Raw genomic sequence first — 23,198 nt, 5'->3', positions numbered from 1 at the left:
GTTTCCTCTTCACCATTGCTTGCATTTTCCAGTGTCAAGACCACTTCGTCCGAGTGGCACTCTAGACTAGGTCATCCGTCATTTACTATTATGAAAAATATTGTTTCCAAATTTCCTTTACCATTATCTAGTCCGTTATCCTCCTTCACACATTGCAATGCATGTTCATGCAATAAAAGTCATAAAATTCCATTTTCTTCTTCTACCTTAACTTCATCTCACCCGCTTGAACTTATCTTTTCTGATGTCTGGACCTCTCCTGTTTATTATGTTGATGGTTTTCAATACTATGTTATTTTTGTTGATCATTATACACGATATATTTGGTATTATCCCCTTAAACGAAAATCTCATGTGCATGACGTCTTTGTACGTTCAAGGCATTAGTCGAAAACCAATTTAAACACCGAATTATTACCCTCTATTCAGATAATGGTGGTGAATATCAAGCCCTTGATCGTTTTCTCTCCACCAATGGTATATCACATCTTACTACACCACCCATACACCAGAACATAATGGTTTTTCTGAACGACGTCATCGACATATTGTTGAAACTGGTCTATCTCTCCTTACTCATGCATCAATGCCTTTAATTTATTGGACTTACGCCTTTGCCACTGCTGTATATCTCATCAACCGTATGCCCACACCCACACTACATTTTTCATCTCCTTTTGAGAAACTCTTTGAGTCTCAACCCAACTACACTAAACTTCGGGTGTTTGGTTGCTTATGTTATCCGTGGCTTCGTCCTTATTCTCAGCACAAACTTGACTCTCGTTCCACTCCTTGTGTTTTTCTTGGCTACTCTTTAACACAAAGTGCATATATCTGTCTCGCTCTATCCACTTCTAAAATATACATTTCTCGTCATGTCAAATTTCTTGAAAACTCATTTCCCTTTAGCACTCACCAATCCATCTAGCGCGTCCCACCCCAGAGATCATTTCCAAATGGCTTCCCCCGGTCCAAATTTTACCAATTTCAAGTGGCTCACTCAATACGCCTCCACAAAGGGATTCCTCATGTCAACATCCGTCACAAAATACCCAAACAGACCACTGCCCTTCCTTATCAGTCGACCGTCGATCCCTATCCATAGACCTCCCTTTACCCGAACACAGCTCGGTTAATCGCCAAGAAACCATCGTCGACCATTTACCACTAGAACCACACAATTCTGAGACCTCTTCTGCTTCAATCATAGCGCAACCCACCCATCAAAATACCCATCCCATGACCACTAGATCGAAAAACAAAATCCATAAACCCCTAACCAAAATAAACCTCACTGCTATCATTTCTCAACCATCAGACATTGATCCTCATACTGTTTCTCAAGCCCTAAAAGATCCCAAATGGAGACAAGCTATGAATGATGAGTTTGATGCTCTTGTTCGGAATGGAACTTGGGAGCTTGTTCCATCTACTTCTCTGCAGAATCTTGTTGGATGTAAGTGGGTCTTTCGTATTAAACGGCTTCCTAATGGTTCTATTGACAGGTACAAAGCTAGATTAGTTGCCAAAGGCTTTCATCAAATACCTGGAGTGGATTATCATGACACTTTTAGTCCGGTTTTCAAGCCGACAACAATACGACTTGTTCTAAGCCTGGCAGTCAGTAGAGGTTGGCAATTGCGACAATTGGATGTTAATAATGCCTTTCTTCAGGGCCATCTTTCCGAAGATGTCTACATGGCCCAGCCTCCAGGATTTGTTGATAAAGACAATCCAACACATGTATGCAAACTAAAGAAGGCAATATATGGACTCAAGCAGGCCCCACGGGCTTGGTACCTTGAACTTCACCAATTCCTCATTGAGTCTGGGTTCACAAACTCTCAAGCAGACACTTCCCTATTCATTCTTCACTCAGGTGACACTACTATATATCTACTTGTTTATGTGGATGACATTATTATCACAGGCACCAACACCAATATTATTCAGCGCTACATTGACCTCATGGCACAAAGATTTCAATCAAGGATCTTGGCACATTGTCTTATTTTCTCGGCATTGAGGTTCTAACTACTCCATCCGGTCTGCTGCTTACTCAAAGGCGCTACATCACTGATCTTCTTGCCCGGACAAAAATGATTGGTGCAAAACCTGTTGCTACACCACTTGTTACAGATGGAAATCTTACACTTCATTCAGGTACAGCTCTAACTGACTGCACAGAATATAGAACAATTGTTGGCAGTCTACAGTATCTTTGCCTCACTCGCCCAGACATAGCATATGCTGTCAACAAGCTTTCTCAATTCATGCATCGCCCGACGTCTGAACATTGGAATGCTGCAAAACGACTGCTTCGATATCTATGTGGCACATTAACTCATGGATTATTCCTTCACAAGGCAAATCCACTTTCCCTTCATGCATTCTCAGATGCTGATTGGGCTGGAAACAAAGATGATTATACCTCAACGAGTGCCTATATGTCTATCTTGGTCGTCATCCTATTTCTTGGTCATCCAAGAAACAACGTACAGTTGCTCGATCCTCCACGGAGGCTGAGTATCGATCAGTTGCCGCTACTACTTCTGAACTCAATTGGATTTGTTTCCTTCTCACAGAACTTGGCATCACTCTTTCTACACCGCCTGTTATCTACTGCGACAATGTTGGTGCCACCTATCTCTGTTCTAATCCAGTCTTTCATTCGCGCATGAAACATGTGGCACTTGACTATCACTTTATTCGGGGTCAAGTTCAATCAGGTACTCTTCGTGTTACTCATGTTTCCTCAGCAGATCAACTTGCCGACGCTCTTACCAAACCGCTTCCACGAAGCCGATTCCAAGATTTAAGGGTCAAGATTGGTGTCTCCTCCGGAGCTCCATCTTGAGGGGGCATATTAGAGAATTAATTATAATAGATTTTATCTATATTTTAAATTATTGTAATCAATTATAATATTCTTGTAATTAGTTGTAATCCCCTAACTCTAGGCTAGTCTCCTATTTCTATGCCTTGTAATTAGTTGTAATCCCCTAACTCTAGGCTAGTTTCCTATTTCTATGTATCCAATTTTGTGTATATATATTCACTCTTAATCAATGGAAAACTCAAGCCATTGTTTCTCATTACTCTTCAGATGATGTCGAATTCATCTTAGTATGGTTTTTACAATTTTGAATTCCTTTGGAATCGGCCTTCCACTAGTAAGTTGAAAGCCACCACTTATTCCCTTGAATCTACTCTGATATCTCATCAAATAACATCAAACCATTTTGTGAAGTACGGATGGTGGTGAAGTTTTACGAATAACCTTGCTCTTTTAGTGATACTGTACTCAATATATAGGGAGCACATAATACAATGCTGAGCTGGTTAACAAACTATGACGTCAGCCAAACAACCACAACAACCTAACAAACCTATACCAGCGCGCTAGCACACCAGCTCATTCAAAACCATGCATTTCATATGCTAATAAAGTTCATATTCAATCTGGTTTCTTGGCCTACGATAGAGAGATGTCGAGTAGTTACCCTTTCTGCTGCAGTTGCAAGAGCCTGAGCCATATCACTAGATCATATACTATAGACGTTTAGTTCCATTTCCTGCAAATTTTGGTCTTCATTTAATTTTTTACTCCACCTTATCGCAAATTCGCGAAGCTCCTTTGATGCTGGAATGTGAGGTTTGAATCCCACCACCCCCTACATTGACTCGATTGCTGATGGATCCATTGAATCATGAAGTTTGTAATCACATCAGTTGTAATCCAAGCATACCCTTGACTTATCATTCCAAGCCTTTTGGCGTTCAAGAAAAGTCGAGATGCGAGAAACAGTGACATGTGCACCAGATATACACTCGTCCGCAAATCCATGAGCATCTTGAGCTGCTGAATGATCTCTTCATCAGTAGATGATGCTAAAAGGGGGAAATGCTGATGAAGACGAACATCGGTCTCTTTAAAGAAAGTGATCACATTAGAAAGGGTTTGTCTTGCAGAATCATTATCTTCATAGATGAGGACAACACTTCTCCAACCAAATGCTTCAACAATGGTAGTAATGGCTTCGGATCGAGAGAGCTCGTCCTCCCCTATTTGAATCAAATAAAGATACTCAGAGAAAGACAGGGCTGGAGCAGCTGCAAAAAGAAAAATAATTGGGATCTTGACTCTTGATCCTATCTATAACACCCATAACTCATATACATCTCGAATAAAATTAAAGATGTCACACTTAACCCGTAAAATTTTGTTTTATTTTAAAACTTCAAATTATCAATTAAAACCCATTTAATAATTCGTGTTAAAACTTAAAATAATATTTTATAATCAAATTTTAATCCGATTTTAGTCAGCAATTAGGCAATTCTATGTTGTTTCTCCACACATATGAAACTGCCAAACTACTGCTTAATTTAAAAAAAATCAAACATTACTGTTAAAACAATTCTATCAGAGCAAACAAAACATGTATAACATATATGTCACTAATAAGTTAAATATGTGTTACTGATACTGCAGGTCGGTATGGTTTCCCAAGAGAGATGCTTTTAGTGTTCCTCACTTCAAGTCTTTTTATTTTTAGAACATACGCATGAAAATCATCACGCACTAAGTAAAAACTTAGTGAGATAGTAACACATATAAGGTGAGATAAATATAAAATGCTATAAAATACTTTAAAACATAAAACTGTAACTTAAATAAAATTATTAAAACTTTCAAACTGAGCTATTCTGGCTATTTTCCTATTTAGAAACATGAAAAATCAACATCTCATGATTTTATCAAAATCATGTAAATCAACATCATATAACAACTATTTATATTCTTTTTCATTGTACATAATTCAGAACTTTCATATTCTTTTCCTTCGGATACTTTTCTTAACTTTCACATTCACTTTTCATATTTACTTTCATAGCCCAATGTACATGTAAGAGAATGCAAGGTACGTGAGTCATACATAATGTGCGCACTAGGCACTTTATGGTGTCAATCATCATCATCATAAGATGCACTCCAATTGCAAATCACATCATTTGCACCAATGGTGTCATACATAATGTACACGAATGTACCATAAGTTAACTTAACTTGAAGTTCACTCAACTTCTTGACATGCCAAGTATACCTATGACTCTCAATGCAACATAAAATGTGCTTCCATATCATATTATATTCATATAATAATCAATATTTTCATATCATAAGCAATTTCAATTAATTATCATAAACATCATAACTTAGGCAGTTCATATTGAAAATAATTTAAATAACTTTTCTAAAATCATCGAGGAAATATTTCATTCATAAAAATATTCAGATCATTCTTTAGAATCACTTTAGGAATATTTTTTTAAAATATCGTATAAAAACATATTGAGTAATTTCATACCCAAAAATAATTATAATTCATTTATATAGCATTATGGAAATATTCCATAATTTAAAGTACGTCATAATTTAAAATTCATATTTTAAAATAATTTGAGGTTGACTTATCGTAAGTCTTCCTCGATCAAAATATTTAAATAAATAAATTGCACTTACCTTTGCCTCACAAGTAAATATTAGCATCGATTTTATTTTTACTCCGATCCTTTGCTTTTCTCTTTTTGCTCGGGTTGACTTTGGTTACGATCATGATCTAACTAACATATTAAATTTGCATTCACCTAAATTTAAAACATAACATTGACATATTCAATGCAAATTCCTTTAATTAAAAGTCCATTCTAATTCAATCTTCCATATAACCTTTCTAGTCCTTGAAAATAACGTTTCTTGAATTTAAACCACTTAACTTCCATAATCTAACATTTTGCCCCCATTACATCATTTTATCTCCAATTTAATAATCTTAAATAAATATAAAACCCTATTTATCAATTTCCCTCTTTTCCCTTACAATTTTTTGAAAATTCAATTTAGTCACTAAATTGCACTATTCCACTTTGTAGTGCAATTCCACCCAATTTCACTAATCCACATCAAATTACTACTATTAAAATTATTAGTATAACTTTTCTAACCAAAAACTACCTTTCTTCAAATTTTTGTAAGCTTTCGATTTGATTCGGTTATCCGATTTCATACCAGACTTTACTGCTTTATAACTTTTAATACAAACTCCGAATCAAAATTCTAATTCCCAAAAAAACTATTATTTTGGGAGAACTATTCATTTATGAACAAAATATATAACTTTTTTAAAATTACATTTTTGGTCCCTAAACTTTTATAAAGTTTATACTTTAACCATTAAACTTTCAAAACTTACATTTTAGTTACTAACCAAAATTTGGGGTATTACAATTCATCCTACCTTAAAGAAAATTTGTCCTCAAAATTTCCTTATATATTTACATACCTGAAATAAAAAGATGAGGAAACTACTTTTTCATATCTTATTCTCACTCTAAAGTCGCTTCCTCAACTTTGTGATTCCGCCAAAGAACTTTTACCAATGTAATCGCCTTATTTTATCATTTATTTGAATCCATGTCCTAGAATCTTTACGAGTTCCTCCTAATATGACAAATCAAACTGAATCTCAATTTCCTCTAGTGTAATCACATGTGAGAGATCGGATCAATACTTCTGAAGCATTAACACATGAAACACATTATGAATCTTGTCCATCTCCGAAGTTAATTCGAATTGATACACTACTAGACAAACTCTCTTAACAATCTCATACGAGCCAATGAATCTAGGACTCAATTTTCCTTTTTGCCCAAATCTCATAACCTTTTTCCAAGGTGAAACTTTGAGAAATAATTTATCACCCTCTTGATATTCTATTTCATTCCTTTTCAAATCAGAATAAGATTTTTGTCTGTCAACAGCTATCTTGAGGTTATCTTGAATAACTTTTACTTTGTCCTTCACTTCTTTGATCATATATGGACCAATTATATCTCTATCTTTTAACTCAAACCAGTTCAGTGATGTCCGACATTTTCTTCCATATAAGGCTTCAAAAGGAGCCTTATTAATACTCGATTGATAACTATTGTTATAAGAAAACTCAATCAAGGGAAAATAATTTTCCCATGATCCTTTAAAATTGATAATGCACGCCCTTAACATGTCTTCAAGTATATGAATGGTTCGCTCAGATTGACCATCTGTTTGCGAATGAAAAGCAATACTGAAGTTTAATCGAGTTCCTAAAGTTGCATATAGAGACTTCCAAAATCTCGAAGTAAACCTCGGGTCTCTATCGAAAACTATCGAGACAGGTACTCCATGTAGTCGTACAATTTCTCTGATATATAACTCAACATACTTATCCTTCGAGTAATCTGCTCAAACTAGAATAAAATGTGTTGTCTTAGTCAATCTATCCACAATCACCCAAATTGAGTCTTTTGTACTAGGTATCAAAGGTAAACATGTCACGAAATCCATAGTAACCCTTTCCCATTTCCACTGAGGAATGAAAATAGGTTGCACCTGATGCTCTACTTTTATCTGCTGACAGGTCAAACATTTAAATACAAACTCGATTATATCCCTTTTCATACCTTCCCACCAAAATTGACTTTTCAAATCTTGATATTATTTGGATTGATTAATGTTTTTGCAGCATTCATGAATTTAATGAATCTGGTGTTTCAACCGTACTAAGATCAATTTGTAGTCATGTTAATCGATGATATTTTGATTTATTCCAAGACTATAGAAGAATACGATGCACATTTCTGCATTGTACTTCAAATATTGCGGGATAAAAAGCTTTATATCAAGTCGTCATAGCGTGAATTTTGGTAACCGGAATTTCACGAAAATTTGAAGGATGCTAGATAATGGTTGGACTTATTATTTCCATATTTTAGCTCAGTGAAATTTAGCATGGATCAGTGGAATTGAAGTTAATTTATCAGATTTGGTCGAGCAGTGAAAATTTAGTTACCAAAATGCAATTTTCAAAAATTCAATGGCTAAAGTAGAAAGTCAACTTCAAGTTGGTTCATCTTTGACCATGAGATATTTTAATGGAAGATATTTAATAACATTTGGTAATTATCATGATTCATTAAGGGTGAAATTGGAATTTCTCATTAATTGAATTTAAAATTCAAATATATTAAAAGGTGCCAAGTTTCTTAATTGATAATTACCAAGGAAATTAGATGAAAAATCAGTTTCTTTTCTTCTTGTTGCTATCGTGAACTCCATAGCTCAACAGGTGAGAAATTTCAAATTTATTTTTAGGCTTATTCAATTGATTTTTGGGTTAAGCTATTAGATAGAAAATTAATCCTCTTGAAATTCTATATCATTTGGTATGAAAATTACATGGAAATCATACTTAGATGTTGAGATTCATGAATTGGGTTGTTGAAGAAAATTTTTGATTTTGAAGATTTGATGAAAGATTTTTATGTTATTGAAGTTGTTGAATAATTTTAAAGCATGAGTGATGATTAAAATTAAGTGTAGAAGCTTAAATCATGTTAGGCCATGGTTAGGGTTTATTGAGGTTGATTGAATTTTGATTCAATTTGATGTTATGAATGGTAGAATAGTATGGATTTAATGCTAGAAGGTTGAATTCATTCTTGAAATTGAACGAAAAGTTTACCCTAATTGCTTATATAGGTTAGGCCATAGTGGAAAATTATGAGAAAAATGTTGAAAAATTTCCTATGGTCTAGAATTGATATTATATTTGTTCTATGTGATTTGAAGATTGATATTTATACGGATAACAAAAGTTTGAAGTATTTACTCACTTATAAAGAATTGAATCTAAGGCAAAGGATATGGATCAAGTTTCTAAAAGACTATGATGTGATTATTGGCTACCATCCTAAGAGTTTTGAAAGTTTAGTAGTAAAAGTATAAACTTTATAAAAGTTTAGGGACAAAAAATGTAATTTTAAAAAATTATATATTTTGGCCGTAAATGAATAGTTATCCTAAAATAATGGTTTCGTAGGAATAAGAATTTTGATTCGGGATTTTTATTAAAAGCTATAAAGTAGTAAAGTTTGATATAGAATCAGATAATTGAATCGAATCGAAAGCTTACAAAAATTAGAAGAAAGGTAGATTTGGGTTATAAAAATTATAATAATGATTTTAATAAGTGTAATTTGATGTGGATTAGTGGAATTGGGTTGGATTGCACTATAAAGTGAAATAGTGCAATTTAGTGACTAAATTGAATTTTTGGAAAATTGGAAGGGAAAAGAGGAAAATTGATAAATAAGATTTTTATATTTATTTAAAATTATTAAATTGGAGATAAAATGATGACATGGGGGCTAAATGTTAGATTTTGGAAGTTAAGTGCTTTAAATTCAAGAAAAATTATTTTCAAGGACTAGAAAGGTTATTTGAAAGATTGAATTAGAATGGACTTTTAATTAAATGAATTTGTATTGAATATGTATATTTTATGTGAATTAATATTTAATATGTTAGTTAGATCGTGTTAGGATTTATGAAGCTCGATCGATTAACCGAAATATGTCAAGAGGGGGTGAATTGGCTTTTTAAAGTTTAGGGAGTAAGAAGTATAAAGATAGGAAGATTTGCGCAAATGATTTATAATGGTTCAACTTATTCAAAGAAGTCTATATCCACTACTTAAGCTCCTCACTTAGGATTTTCCAACAAATTCACTAATTTGTTCTTTCTTTTTCAAGGATTATGAGTAACCTTTACAACTCCCTAGTTTTTCACTTGGCTAAACTAGAACCAAAACCCCTTTACAAATGATAAGAAATGTGTAAACAATAATACCTCTCTAGGTTGGTGTTTACAAAGATTTATCCCATAAAAAAACCTAAGGATATACAATTAAGCTCAAAATACAAATATTTACAAGAAAAAGAAAATACGGATTGAATTTTTTTCCTCTTATGTATGAATGCTTGGATAGGTGTTGGTCTACTTCTTCAAGTGTCCTTGGAGTGTTTTTATTTGTTGGAATGAGTTACTAGCCGTTTTTAGCCATTGGGAGCTGAAAAATCTACAATTATAAGTAGGGGTTTCGAAACCTTCATTTAAAATTTTAACTTTTTGAAACAAGAGGTTTCAAAACCTTTGATAGGGGTTTAAAAACCTTTGATAGGGGTTTCGAAACCTTTGATAAAGGTTTCAAAACCTGTAGGCCAAATTTATATACTGCCTTAGAGGTTTTGAAACCTCTTGAAGGGATTTCGAAACCAGGCCCAAAATTGTTTGTTTCACCTTTTAAAAACTTAAAAACTTTGAATTATTTTTGCAATGTTTAAACAAATTCAATTTGGCCCAAAAACATTTTTTCCCTTATTTGTTATATCAAAATATTAGTTCTACAATCTCCCCCATTTTGATATAACAAAACCTTTGAAAAATAGTTTTTGACAAAAGCTTCCCTTATCAAAAACATTTAATGAAAAAGAGAAATATTTTAGAAAATATTAAAGCTCCCCCTTTTTCAATCTTGAAATTGAATTTTTTTTTCAAACCTATATTTCTCCCCCTTTTGTTATATAAAAAATAATTTAAACTTTAAGGTTCAAAATAACAATGAAGAGTAAGTAGTAATTTTAACATTAAAAGTCATTTGAAAAATCAAAAGCTCCTCCTCAATAAATGCATTCCAAACAAAATTTAACTTTAAACGCTTGACACTTAAAAGTCATTGAATTTCAAAAAAGATAAACAAACAAGTTAGTAGCACAAGAAATTCAATATATCCAAGTCTAATATACTTTATGCAATATCAATTGTTATATTTAAGTGCATGTGCATAAAGCTATTCAAAAATATTATGCATTTGAAAAATTGATATCAATTGTTAGAGAGATATCATTTGCAATAAATCACATGCATAAAAATTTAAATTAAGGTCAAAATTAAAATTTGTAAAAACAAAACCAATTTTGACCAATTCATTATGATGAACAAACATTTATGAAATCATTAAAATTTTAGAAAATGTTCATCTCAACACTTTTTAACATGCATGAGATAGAAAATCAACACAAAATCATTTAAGTTCAAAACTCATGCATGCATACAACAAATAGGTAACCAAGTAATCAAAACAAAAACACTAAGCTAAGAGGTTACCCATTCCTTTTCAAGTGTGGCTAGAGCATTTGATCACTTTCATCACCATTGCTCCTACACACCTACAAGAGAAGTTTATGTGAATTTTGGTATCCAAATTGCTTTGGATCCTTGAACGTTAGTTTCAAAGCCCCTTGTTCCATTAGGAACCCATACTTGTCTAATTTTAAAATATTTTCCTTTCTTTAAAGGACAAGTATATTCCAAATGACCATGAAAATGGTAATGTGAGCATTTTGCCATTTTTAAACATTATGAGTTCTTTTTAGAAATTAATTAATTTTCTTTTGTTAAGCTTTCAAGCTTAACTTTCAAATCAAAATTTTCTTTTTCTAAATCATTGATTTTGATTTTTAAAAGCTCTAAATCATTTTTCAAAGTTTCATTTTGTTTTTCAAAATCAACTTTTGCTTTCAAAATCAAATCATTTTTAACTTTAAATTTTGAAACTAATTTCTTATATTTGGAATTCATGGTCTCAAATTCCAAATACAACTTATCATAAGCATCTTGTAACTCTTTAAATGAATAAGAATTTAAATCATAAGAGTTAAAAGTTACCATTGAATATTCTTAGATGGCCATGAGGCATGGATTGGCTACTTCATCATCATCGGAGTTTTCTTCATCACTCCAAGTAGCCACAAATGCCTTCTTTTTGCTTGATCCCTTCCTCTTTAGGAGAGGACATTCATACTTGGCATTTCCCGTCCTCTGGCACTCAAAGCATATCAGGGGATATTTCTTCTTGCTTGATTCATGCTTCTTGTCTTCTTTGGATGTCATGAATCGTTTGAATTTCTTAAAGAAATTGGTCATTTCTTCTTCTTCTTCCTCTTCTTCACTTGAGGTGATTTCATGAGTAAGAAGTGACCCAATAAGTTCATCAAGCGATAGAGTTTTTAAGTTCTTCACTTCAATGATCTTCGTCTTCCTCGATTGCCAAGATTTTATAACAGAATATATCATCTTCCTAACAAGCTTCTCGTTAGGGATGATCTCTCTATATCCCTTGATACCGTTGACAATCACGAAAAATCTATCCATCATAATTTTGATGTCTTCATCCAGTTTCATCTTGAAATTTTGATAGTTATAATTGAGAATATCGATTTTCATTTCCCTCACTTCATCGGTTCCTTCATGAGTGACTTGGAGCTTGTCCCAAATCTTTTTGACATTTGAACAAAATGAGACTCTTCCATATTCATCTGGGCCTAATGCATAGCATTGAGTTGGAACTCTTTCTTCCTCTCTTTCACTACATTCCTCTATAGCTCTAGTTAGAGTAGAGTGACCCATCAAGATATAGCTCTCAGCATCTAGATTGGTAGCTTGAATGAAGAACATCATCTTATTGTTCCAATAAACATAATTTGCTCCATTGAAATATGGTGGCTTGTTAACCGGTTGAGAATCTTCGATGTAGTAAGCGATGTAGAAAAAAGCATCTTCTCGGTTACTTTAGGAAGTTGATGTAGAGCTTTAAGGATCTTTACAAGGTTGTTATACCTTCAATTTGTGACCCGCTCTGATACCAATTGTTAGGATTTATGAAGCTCGATCAATCAACTAAAATATATCAAGAGAGGGTGAATTGGCTTTTTGAAGTTTAGGGAGTAAGGAGTATAAAGATAGGAAGATTTGCACAATGATTTATAGTGGTTCAACTTCCTCAAAGAAGTCTACATCCACTACCTAAGCTCCTCACTTAGGATTTTTCAACAAATCCACTAATCATTTCTTTCTTTTTCAAGGATCAAAAGTAACCTTTACAACTCTCTAGTTTCTCACTTAGCTAAACTAGAACCAAAACCCCTTTATAAAGGATAAGAAATGTATAAACAAAATACCTCTCTAGGTTGGTGTTTACAAAGATTTAGCTCACAAAAACAAAACCTAAGGGTATAAAATTAAGCTTAAAACAAAAATATTTACAAGAGAAAGAAAATAAGGATTGAAATTGTTTTCTCTTGTGTATGAATGCTTGGATAGGTGTTGGTCTACTTCTTCAAGTGTCTTTGGCGTGTTTTTATACGTTGAAATGAGTTACTAGTCGTTGGGTATGATTTGAAGTCGTTGAGAGTTGAACATTTTGCAATTATGCGTAGGGGTTTCGAAACTTTAAAGGGAGTTTCGAAACCTTCATTTAAAATTTTGATCGTTTGAATCGACCAGATTTACATACTGCCTTACTGCTTGAAGGGGTTTCGAAATCGCTTGAAGGGGTTTCGAAACCAACCCCAAAATTGAATTTTTCACATTTTTAAAAACTTAAAAACTTTGAATTGTTTTTGCAATGTTTGAACAAATTCAATTTGGTCCAAAAACATTTTTTCCCTCATTTGTTATATCAAAATATTAGTTCTACAGACCGTGATCGCAACCAAAGTCAACCCGAGCAAAAAGAGAAAAGCAGAGGACCGGAGTAAAAGTAAAATCAACGATAATATTTACTAGTGAGGCAAAGGTGAGTGCAATTTATTTATTTTAAATATTTTGATCGAGGATGACTTGCTATAATTCAACCTCGTATTATTTTAAAATATGAATTTTAAAGTATGCCTTACTTTAAATTATGGAATATTTCCATGTTTATTATAGTTTAGTATTCATGTACATTATATGTGTTAGTTATTTTATTAGTTCTATTTTAAAATAGTTTGTAATAGTAAACAAAGATAATTTATTTTGGGTATTTTTACTTAAAGTTAAATTTATGCATGAATACTACATATATGTTTTATAGTTTAAAAATGGCTTTCAAATTAAGCAGCATTTAGACAGTTTTGAATAGTTTAGGAAACAACACTAAATTGCCTAATCACTGGTTAAAATCAGATTTGTTTTAAATGATTAAATATTATTTTATGATTTTATGTGATTGCTAGAATGTTTTAAAATTGAAATAGGAATGTTTTAAAATTAAACAAAATTTTAAGCATTTATATTTAACGAATATCTGTAAAGTTAATATAATTGAGACGTATATGAATTATGGGTGTTACACTAACTCTCCTAAAATCTTCAGTCCAGCTGAATTTTCAGCAACAATAATGGCATCCAATTTCACACTTTCCAAGAGAACCAAGGCTGCACATTAGTAAGTGTATATTGCAGGACCCTTTCATAACAAAGAAAATAGAGTGCCGTTTAAAGAGAAAACATACCATGGGATAGAAGAAGCAAAGAATCTCCCTCAGAGTCTCCGGTATGCAGAAATAGTTTCGTCCGGTAATGACTATTTGTACCGTAAAAATCGGATATCGCCATTGAAATGCAGCTATCTACAATTTTTCCCACCCAGGATTGCGTCTCAACAATGAACCCGACATGAACACTTATCTCTTCATAGTACTAGCACTGATACCATTAACATTGGCTGACAATGGTTTTAGAAGACTAAGCAAAAATTTAACTAAACCCAAGGTCCAACTCGTCTTCCTCGCGAAATCCATGGATCCAAAAACCAAACTTTAGTTTTCTTTTGATTAAACGTGAAAAGGGAATAAATACAATTGGTAATTACCCTATAGCTCATGGTTTCAGTATTATTGTTCTTTTTTAGAATCATATATGAATCTTGAGGTTGAAGGATATTTGCTTTTGGTTGACCGATAAATTTGAACCACATATAAGTGGAACAGGAAATTCCCGAAGGTAATGCTTTCAGTGTCAACTCATAGTTCATGTGATAGATTTTCCAGGAACCAAGAAAGATGGAGGCTAACAAATCAAAGAGGCTCAACGACTTTGGTACCTAAACTTTAAATTATTCTATATCAACCCTTAAAGTATGAACCTATTTTAACTTGGTCTCTAAACTTTAAAACATTAAAATGTATCAATTATCAAACTATCAGTATCATTCTATTTTGATCCTTTTGTTAACGTATGGTTAACTCTACTAGTTTTTAATAAGTATCATTCTAGGTTCTGAGAATTAAACTTATGACCTAAAATTTAATATGTTTTTGAAGGTCATGAGATTTTTTTAGAAGGTCGTGGGTTCAATTCTCAAGACCTTAAAAAATAAATTAACTTATTTTAACCATTACAGATAATGGCACGTTGATAGAATGATCAAAATATATTAATATTGATAGTTTAAGGACTAACATAGAATGTCTTAAAGTATATAGAGTAATTTAGAATGTGAGTAATAGTTTGAGAGAATGTTTTAAAGTTTAGGGACTATTTTAGAATATGGGTCATAGTTTATAGGCATCCTTCACAATTATATCTTTTATAATAAGCAAAAGTTTATTAATTCAAAATTTATGGAATATAGTTTTGTGTAATGTTTGAATGGTCAATTTATATGTCCTTTGTCGCAGAATTACTATTCTCTACAGCTTTTTAGAATTACCATATACTCTGTATATTTTCTTTTTACATGTCCATGAATACATGAGATTTATTAGTTGACCAGTTCATTAAACTTGGCCCGATCGCCAGTGCGACCAGTTTATCGAATAAATAGGACATCAAATTCACCGAAGCAGCGGCTACTCTTTCAGAGTCGTACTTCATCTGATAGACATGGAAACACGACCGACGCATGATTATGTTAGGGGGAGAATTTTTAAAATATTAGAGAGGAACGACGTCGGCATCACACGGTGTATGTTAGCTGGCGAGGCTATGCATGCTGTTGTTTTCAGTGTGGTCTTCGGTTTTCGGATCCATCTTCCTAACCATATCCATGGCGTATGTGATCCAAATCAAGGTGGAGGCTCCCTTGTCGGAGAGTTCATGCATGGAGAGCAACCGAAGCACTGATAGCCATTATGCTTCTTACTCTAGCTATATGCAGGGCCGGCCCAATACATGTGCCAGATGGACGACGGCCTAGGACAGCATGTAGGGCCGGGGCATCAGGTTGGACCATTAGAAAAGTGAAGTTGTTTTGCAGGTGATGGCTCTTGAGTGGATTTGTTGGAGTCTACACTGAGGTAAAAAAAATTTAGATACGTGTTCTATTTTTTCTTTTTGAAGCTGTAACTTATTTTTGGATGATTATTTATTGTTAAGGTGTTTCGCCGAAGTTCTCTTTATCTGATTTTAACTGATTTTTTTTTAAAAAAAAACATAATCGTTAGGTTTTCGTTGGAGTTTTTGGACAAAATGAATTAATGGGTATTCTTTGGATGATGTTACTAGCCTGAAAAAAAGTTGCATTATTTTTCTTTGGGTGAGAAGTATTGAGATTACACCAAGCTGGGTTATTTGGGTGATGGGTTTTTTCTTTTAGAATATTCGAAAGCATACCTCTTTTGTTTTCTTATTTACATCAATGACTTTGATTTCTATTTGCATTTTTTATTCAGGGAAGTTAAGGTAAAATAGAAATGGGTATTCTTGGATGATGTAATTTTAGTTGTAGAAAAAACTTAAAACTTAGGTATAAAATGTATTAAGTTCTCATTTCATCTCGAATCAAAGCTTTATGAGTTTAGTTCACTTTGTTTAACAAATCTAGTGCTTATAGTTTGATTGTTTGAATTTTGATTGTGTAGTGACAAACTTAGTTTGATGGAAAAAAAAACAGTGGCTAAATATTTTTGTTCAAGACATTTTTTAGAGTGATTCATTCTGATTATTTTGATTTCATCATTAATTTTCCATACCAGTTGATTGTGAGAAAGAACAAGTCAACAACATAAACTTCGGTCACCGGTCAGGTTGTATCTTTTCTTGCTAATATATCTGTTTTATTATTTACTTAATACTATATTTGTTTTATTGATTACTTTTAAATATGTTACCTCAAAAACAACCATCGGGTGCCCAAAATAGAAAACGAAAAAAACAAGAACAAGAAATACGATACAAGTATAGGGGCATAAATTATTATCTCGCTCAGGACATTAAAATTCATTGGACCGGCCCTGGCTATATGCGTCCCCTTTATGATGAATGCCATAATCACCTCCATCAGGAAAGTTTAAAAAAAAATAAGAGTGATCAACAGTAAACAATGATGATTATGATCACGCTGGTAGTATAATATAACATTGTTCGGGATGCAGGATTTTATCCCATGATATAATCAACAATAAACAATTGATATTCTTATCACTTCAATATAATTCTAGTGAAGATAATGATTAAACAATTTAATTGCAGAACTAATGTGAATCATGACTCCTATACAACGACAAGTGAATCACAGAAATCTCGAGTTACAGTTTGCAACGAAGTTAAAGCCTGAGCCATCACGACCCCTATACAACGGAAAGGCCGAAAGACCTTTTTCTATTGATTGTAAAATGTTTTTAATTTGACTTCCCATGCGTATCAAATAAAATTATATATTATAATCATTTTTATTTGATTTTGGCTCATTGACTATAATATGATTTCGTGACGAGCTTAATTACAGTAATACTCGAGTAAATTTATTAAAACGTAAAATTAAGCTTTTCACTTCTATATTATTATATTCGAAAACAGTATTCGCCATTCAATATTCCGATTAATTCATGCAAGTAAATTTAAGAGCGTTTCACAAATTAAACCTGTCAATCAAGAGAATTTAACTAAATATAGTATATCTGATAGCGCGTAGTTATGTACATGATTCACTTCAAGATAAAAATTAGAAGGAAGATATACCTAGTAAAAAGGTTAAAGTGGAGACTAAGAGTTTCTAAACTAAACTTTAGTTTTAACTAAATTTAAAAAAAGAAGGTAATAATAATAATAAGAGATAATAAAAAGAACCTAGATACAAGTCACTATTTGGTACGTGGATAGCATGTCAAAGATATACATCTACGGAAGTGCCAATTGCTTTGACTCGATTTCCGTTACACTTCGAACGATATCATTGATGTTTCTTGATAGGTGATTGGAATGCTCCTCCATTTCTCTTAATACCATATCAAGCTGCTCTTGAATTGCTGCAGAGCGCTTTCGCTCTCGTTGTAACTCGGCTGTTAGTTCTCGAATCTTTACATCTTTCTCATCCTAGAATGTACATATTGTAAGGAAGAGATATTACAAAAGAAGACTGGTATGGTTCACTATGTCAATGAATCATTAATATTTTAAGGCAATCAAATGGAAACATAGAGGAGGCTGGACCAGCTGGTCTGACCATTTCATGTCTCAAGTCTGAGCTAGTGTACATACCGGCACACAGATATTTGGAATGAACCAACTTATATCAATCAGCAAGAAAATTAGCACATCACTCGAGCAATTCGAGTTAATCAAACTATATACAGGTTTTACATGTTAAGACTCGAAGCTGTAGAAGATGATTTCTAGCTCATCTTTATGCATTGAGAAAACAAATATACAAGATAAAACTACAAGAACATAGCAAGTGACTTCAAGCTACGATAAGCAGCTCAAGGTCAGGTTTAGGTAAATGACTACAGCTCAAAACTCCTATCTTCCCACTGTAATAACAAATGAAGGGAACCCAGGCTCAAGCAAGTTGTGCAATAATGAAATCTCCCACAATGAGTCCATTAGATAAGGAAGCTTTTAGATCCGTAGGGTTATTGAAATTCAAGCTCAATTTTTAACTGTAAGTCTTATTCCTAAACAAACACAAATTGACCAACACTAATATTGTAATCCAGAAACATAACTCATAAAGCAGAGCTCCCTGATACTTTTCAGACACATAGCTACCATTTAGCTCTAAACATTCCATGTTCTTCATATAGTGCTTTAAAACTTCTTTCTAGTTCTGGATAATGGAACAGTATCTTTAGGTACGTCCTAAAAGGTCTAGTTCTAATCTTGAAAAACTTGGTGATATGTGTGTACTACAGCTCTTCTGAAGTTTAACCCGAATGGGTTCTAAACCATTCCTTGATCAAGCTACACATTTACCTTAATGAGCTTAAACCTCAAGGAGTTTTCACCATGCCATCTCACTCCTACAAACATGAATTGGCAAATTTTGAAGTCGGTCAACTGTCAGACTCGTACTTCTTCCAACTTTTACGAAGACATGAAAAGACCAACGGTAATGTTCCAAAACTTTAAATTGGAGTATAATTGACATATAGGCATACGGGTCACTCTTTCCATAACGAGTACTTCCTCCCCACTGAAACATGGTTCTATTTGTAAGAATCAATAATGCTGTTTCATTGCCCATCAGAGTATTTGTAGCTTGATTATCAAAAGTAATGGAATTATTTATCAGCTAATGTTCAATTCTACTGAGTTTATTTCTCCTGAAAAAAGAGTACATTTGCATTCACCAACAATGGTTCAATTTTACACTGCTATGAAAATCAACCCTTAATCTCAGAGTAAATTTATACCCAGTTAATTCCATTCACAATGCACTTCGCAAAGCAAGTTCTTTCAGGAGAAAAAGGAAAAAAGAAACATACCGGCGTTTGCGACAAAAGCATGCTTCTCCGACCATTGATAGGAATAGGAACAAGCTGATGATTATGTTCCTTAACAAACCTCGTAACCACCCATTTCCCTGATTTTTCTTTCTTTACCACGATCATTGCTTTACAGCCTTCTCTCGTAATGGCTCTAGGCTTCCGATTTTCACTTCTACGAGGTCTCAGCTTTCGAAAACCTTCTTTGTTACAAACCAGTCGTCGCCAAACGACTTTACCATCACGCATTGAGCGGCGAAACGCATCCACACGCATTATGAATCCCGCACGTGTGGCGTAGGCATCGTAGAACACTTTGGCTGCTTCTTCAGATTCGAATTTCATTCCTACATACGGTTCCTCATCGGGAGTTCCTCCTGTTGTAACAAACTCTTCTCCGTTTGAATTATGTGTCGCTTCAGTTTCAGCTTCTTCAACGAAAGGATTTTCATCCACTGATGAGTTTTAAAAAAAAATTAAAAAAAAAATTATCAGATGCTTAATTCTAAGGTTTTTAATTAAATTTCACTTACTGGATTGAAGATCCATGTTAGAATCCAGAGCAGATAAGTACGAAGAGAAGAACTTCAGATTTGAACTTCAAAAGGGCAGAGGTTTTGGTTTTGAAGTGAAAGTACAAAAGGGAAGATTTGAGTTCAAGAGGATTGGATTCGGTGCGGAGAGCAAGTGACTCGGAAGCTATGGACTCTGGAGAGATTCTGCACTAAAATTGTTAGGTATTTTGCCTTTATAGGTACTTTTAAAAAATTAATAAAGATCATTATTATATCAAAATGAGCATTTATTTGACTTCGTTAATCAAATAATCTAAGCGATTTTTTATTAATCTAAATAATTATAAAATAATATTTATTCTAAATACTTTTAATTATTTGATAATAAATACTTAATTAATTTATTGTAATCGTAGTGTTCGAATTCGTGATATCTAAAAATAATGTTTAGTTTAAGCATTAAAATCAGTTTATTTCGTGCAATCTTGATAATTTTTTTTGAAAAAAAAATAAGATAATAAGTATATGTTAAGTCTCTGTATTTACTAAACTATCTTAAAACAGAAAATTCATTTAATTCACTTTGTATATATATGTATCTATAAATTTGATTTTTATTTTAAGTTAATTTTTAATTTTTGAATATTTCAATCTCATTTTAAATCAAAAAATTTATTTTAAATTGATCATGATTTTTTATATTATAATTATATCTCTAACTATAATCCTTATTTTAAATTGATTCCTAAACGTTGGATAATTTAATTTTATACCTAAATTATCAGTATTTGCTAATTATGTCCTCAAACTATTAAAAATTTATTAACTTTCAAGTAAACACTTATTATTATGTAATAATATAATATGACAAATGATAATTAATATTGTATCCAGTGTCGTATCTGGGCACCTCCCCGGACCCAAAATTTTTATAATATTATAGGAGCCAATTATTTGAAATATTGTTATTATGGTTTCATTTTTTCTTAATATTTATTATTAGGATTTTTTAATATTTATTAGTGGTCTATTGTTATAATTTATTTTTTAATATTTGTATAAGTGTCTAATTTTTTGCCAATATTTTTTTCTACATTTGTTATTAAATGCCCAATTTTTTCATACTATTATCAGTGGTCCAATTTTTTCAATATTTGTTATTATTGGTATACTTTTAAAATTTTTTTTTTAATATTTATTTGTTGTTACGAATCTAATTTTTCGTTTTTATTGGAGGTTCAATTTTTTAATATTTATTATATGAGCATACTCTTAATTTTTTTTAATATTTATTATCAGGGAATCATTTTTTCAATACTTATATTATGAAGCGACCCTTAATTTTTTTTCAACACTTATTATTATGAACAATTACTTAAATAACTGTAATGTAACCACAACAATGATTGTTATGCAGTAGTAACATTTTTTAGTTCATCCGGACCACCAAAATCTCATAAACGGGCTTGATTGTATTTATACTCAAAATCATTTAGAATAAAACTGAAAGGTTCTTTTTTTTATTTTTATTCTCTCAAATTATTGTAGTTCTTTCTATGTTTCAAAGTTAGATCGTTGTTATTTAACCTTAAAAATTAAGCATTGTTTTTGCCTCATCATGTTATTACATATGCACAACAATATTTACATGGTTGTTAACATTGTTTCAACAATTTATTAACGGTAAACATGATTAGCTACACTAGTAGTTAAGGATAGAATTAAAATGTTCAAGCGTTTGGTGACCAACTTAGAATGAGAACATAATTTGTTGATGAAATTAGAATATTTAAAAATTTGGGATGAAATTCAAATATTTAAAAGTTAAAATCAATTTAAAAATAATCCATTATCTGAGGATGTGTAGTGCAGTTAATTCCCCTCCCTAGTATTAACTTATCTCAAGGCAAAACTCCACCACCTTTCATCATCTGCTTGAGCTCCATGAAATTAATCTTTCCATCTCCATCTCTGTCCACTTTGTTATCATCTTCTTGTATTCCTCAGTAGTTCTTTTTCGCTTTAACCCTAACGATGATAAAACGACATCAACTACTCGAATGTGATGAATCCATCTCTGTTTCGATCAAAGACGTTAAATGCTTCCATCATGTCTTCTTCTTCATTTTGTTCATTCGCTATCGTTTGATACAGTATACCAAATTCATCAATATCCACGAAAACCATCTTCATTCACATCGATACTTTCGATGATTTGACTTAATTCTCTATCAGAATGAATAATAAACCCAATTTCTGTAGTGAATCATTGAGCTTTCCTTTGTGATCTTGCCATCTCTGTTTCTATCAAGCATTTGAAACACCCGACGAAGCTCAACCAGATCTATTTTATTCATAGAAGAACAAAAGAAATAGAACCCTTACCAAAGTGCAAATTTGCTTGAAATGATGGTCCAAAATGAACAAATGAAAAATCAGTGGTTGACAAATCATGAAAATGATGAAAAATATGGAGAATTAAGTGTTGAGTGCTGTTTGCAGATGCTAAGTGAAATGTGGGGAGAAGGGTTTTTAAGCAAGGCACAATTAAATCATGGCTATGTAAAAACAACGCGATAAGAGGATATTTTGGATCGATTTTCGTTGGTATGTTATTGCTTTAGTTAGATTTTGGTATGTTGTTGTTTCGTTAATTGTTAATTTTTCTTCTTTAATTTTTTTGGGTATAATACACAAATGATCCCTTAATTACGGGTATTGCTTTGTTAAATTTTCTAACTATTAACAATTATATAATAATCACTCAATTTCTTGAGCAGACATTGGTTGATTGAGTCAGGAAGGTGAAGTTCGCGAGAATAGCAATGTTAATAGTAATCTGTGTAGCGACTGGGAACTTGTATAACAGTTGTTGTTTCGCTGTTCAATTGATTAGTTTGTATTTACTGTTATGATCGGGTTATTTGGTGTTCTTATTTTATTGGTAGTTTGCTACCTTTCTGCATAAATAAATTATACTGCATTAAGACTACTAATGAATGGAGGTGGAGGCGTTAAGTACTTGGAGAATTCAAAATAAAATTTATTTTAAAATTTTTCTTTCATTTAATAATGAAAGCTCAAATACAAAATGTATCTTTTGGTGCTTAAATCTAAAGAATTGTCATTAGATTTAAGGACGATTTTTTTTATAAATTTGAGGCGAGTACATGAGTTCAAAAATTTTAAATTATTTGACAATAAATACTCATATCTTTGAAATATTAAATGATTGAACTCAAAATCTTAAGAAATAACAATATATTTCTT

At 32.3% G+C, this 23,198-nt stretch overlaps 1 protein-coding gene and 1 pseudogene across 1 annotated transcript; both read right to left on the bottom strand.

Moving 5' to 3' along the window:
• Positions 1–17,802: 17,802 nt before the first annotated feature.
• LOC120200964 (protein FAR1-RELATED SEQUENCE 1-like) lies at positions 17,803–20,107 on the bottom strand. Its single transcript, XM_039201669.1, has 3 exons — positions 19,947–20,107; positions 19,414–19,868; positions 17,803–18,022 (listed from the first exon to the last, which is right to left on the bottom strand). Exons 1-3 carry the CDS (start codon positions 19,960–19,962, stop codon positions 17,828–17,830), a joined length of 666 nt encoding a protein of 221 aa, XP_039057600.1. The 5' UTR covers positions 19,963–20,107; the 3' UTR covers positions 17,803–17,827.
• A 1,722-nt stretch (positions 20,108–21,829) lies between these two features.
• Positions 21,830–22,318, bottom strand: LOC120200941 (annotated as a pseudogene).
• Positions 22,319–23,198: the final 880 nt, after the last annotated feature.

This window comes from Hibiscus syriacus, unplaced genomic scaffold (genome assembly GCF_006381635.1).
Source record: "Hibiscus syriacus cultivar Baekdansim isolate YM2019G1 unplaced genomic scaffold, ASM638163v2 tig00006666_pilon, whole genome shotgun sequence".
Lineage (NCBI taxonomy): Eukaryota > Viridiplantae > Streptophyta > Magnoliopsida > Malvales > Malvaceae > Hibiscus > Hibiscus syriacus.
The sequence above is the reverse complement of the archived record's forward strand: the minus strand, read 5'-3'. Positions and strand labels throughout refer to the sequence as shown.

Coding starts and splice junctions, on each gene's coding strand:
- LOC120200964 (XM_039201669.1), bottom strand. Junction 18,023..19,413: donor TGCTTTTGTCGCAAACGCCG/GTATGTTTCTTT, acceptor TGTACATTCTAG/GATGAGAAAGATGTAAAGAT.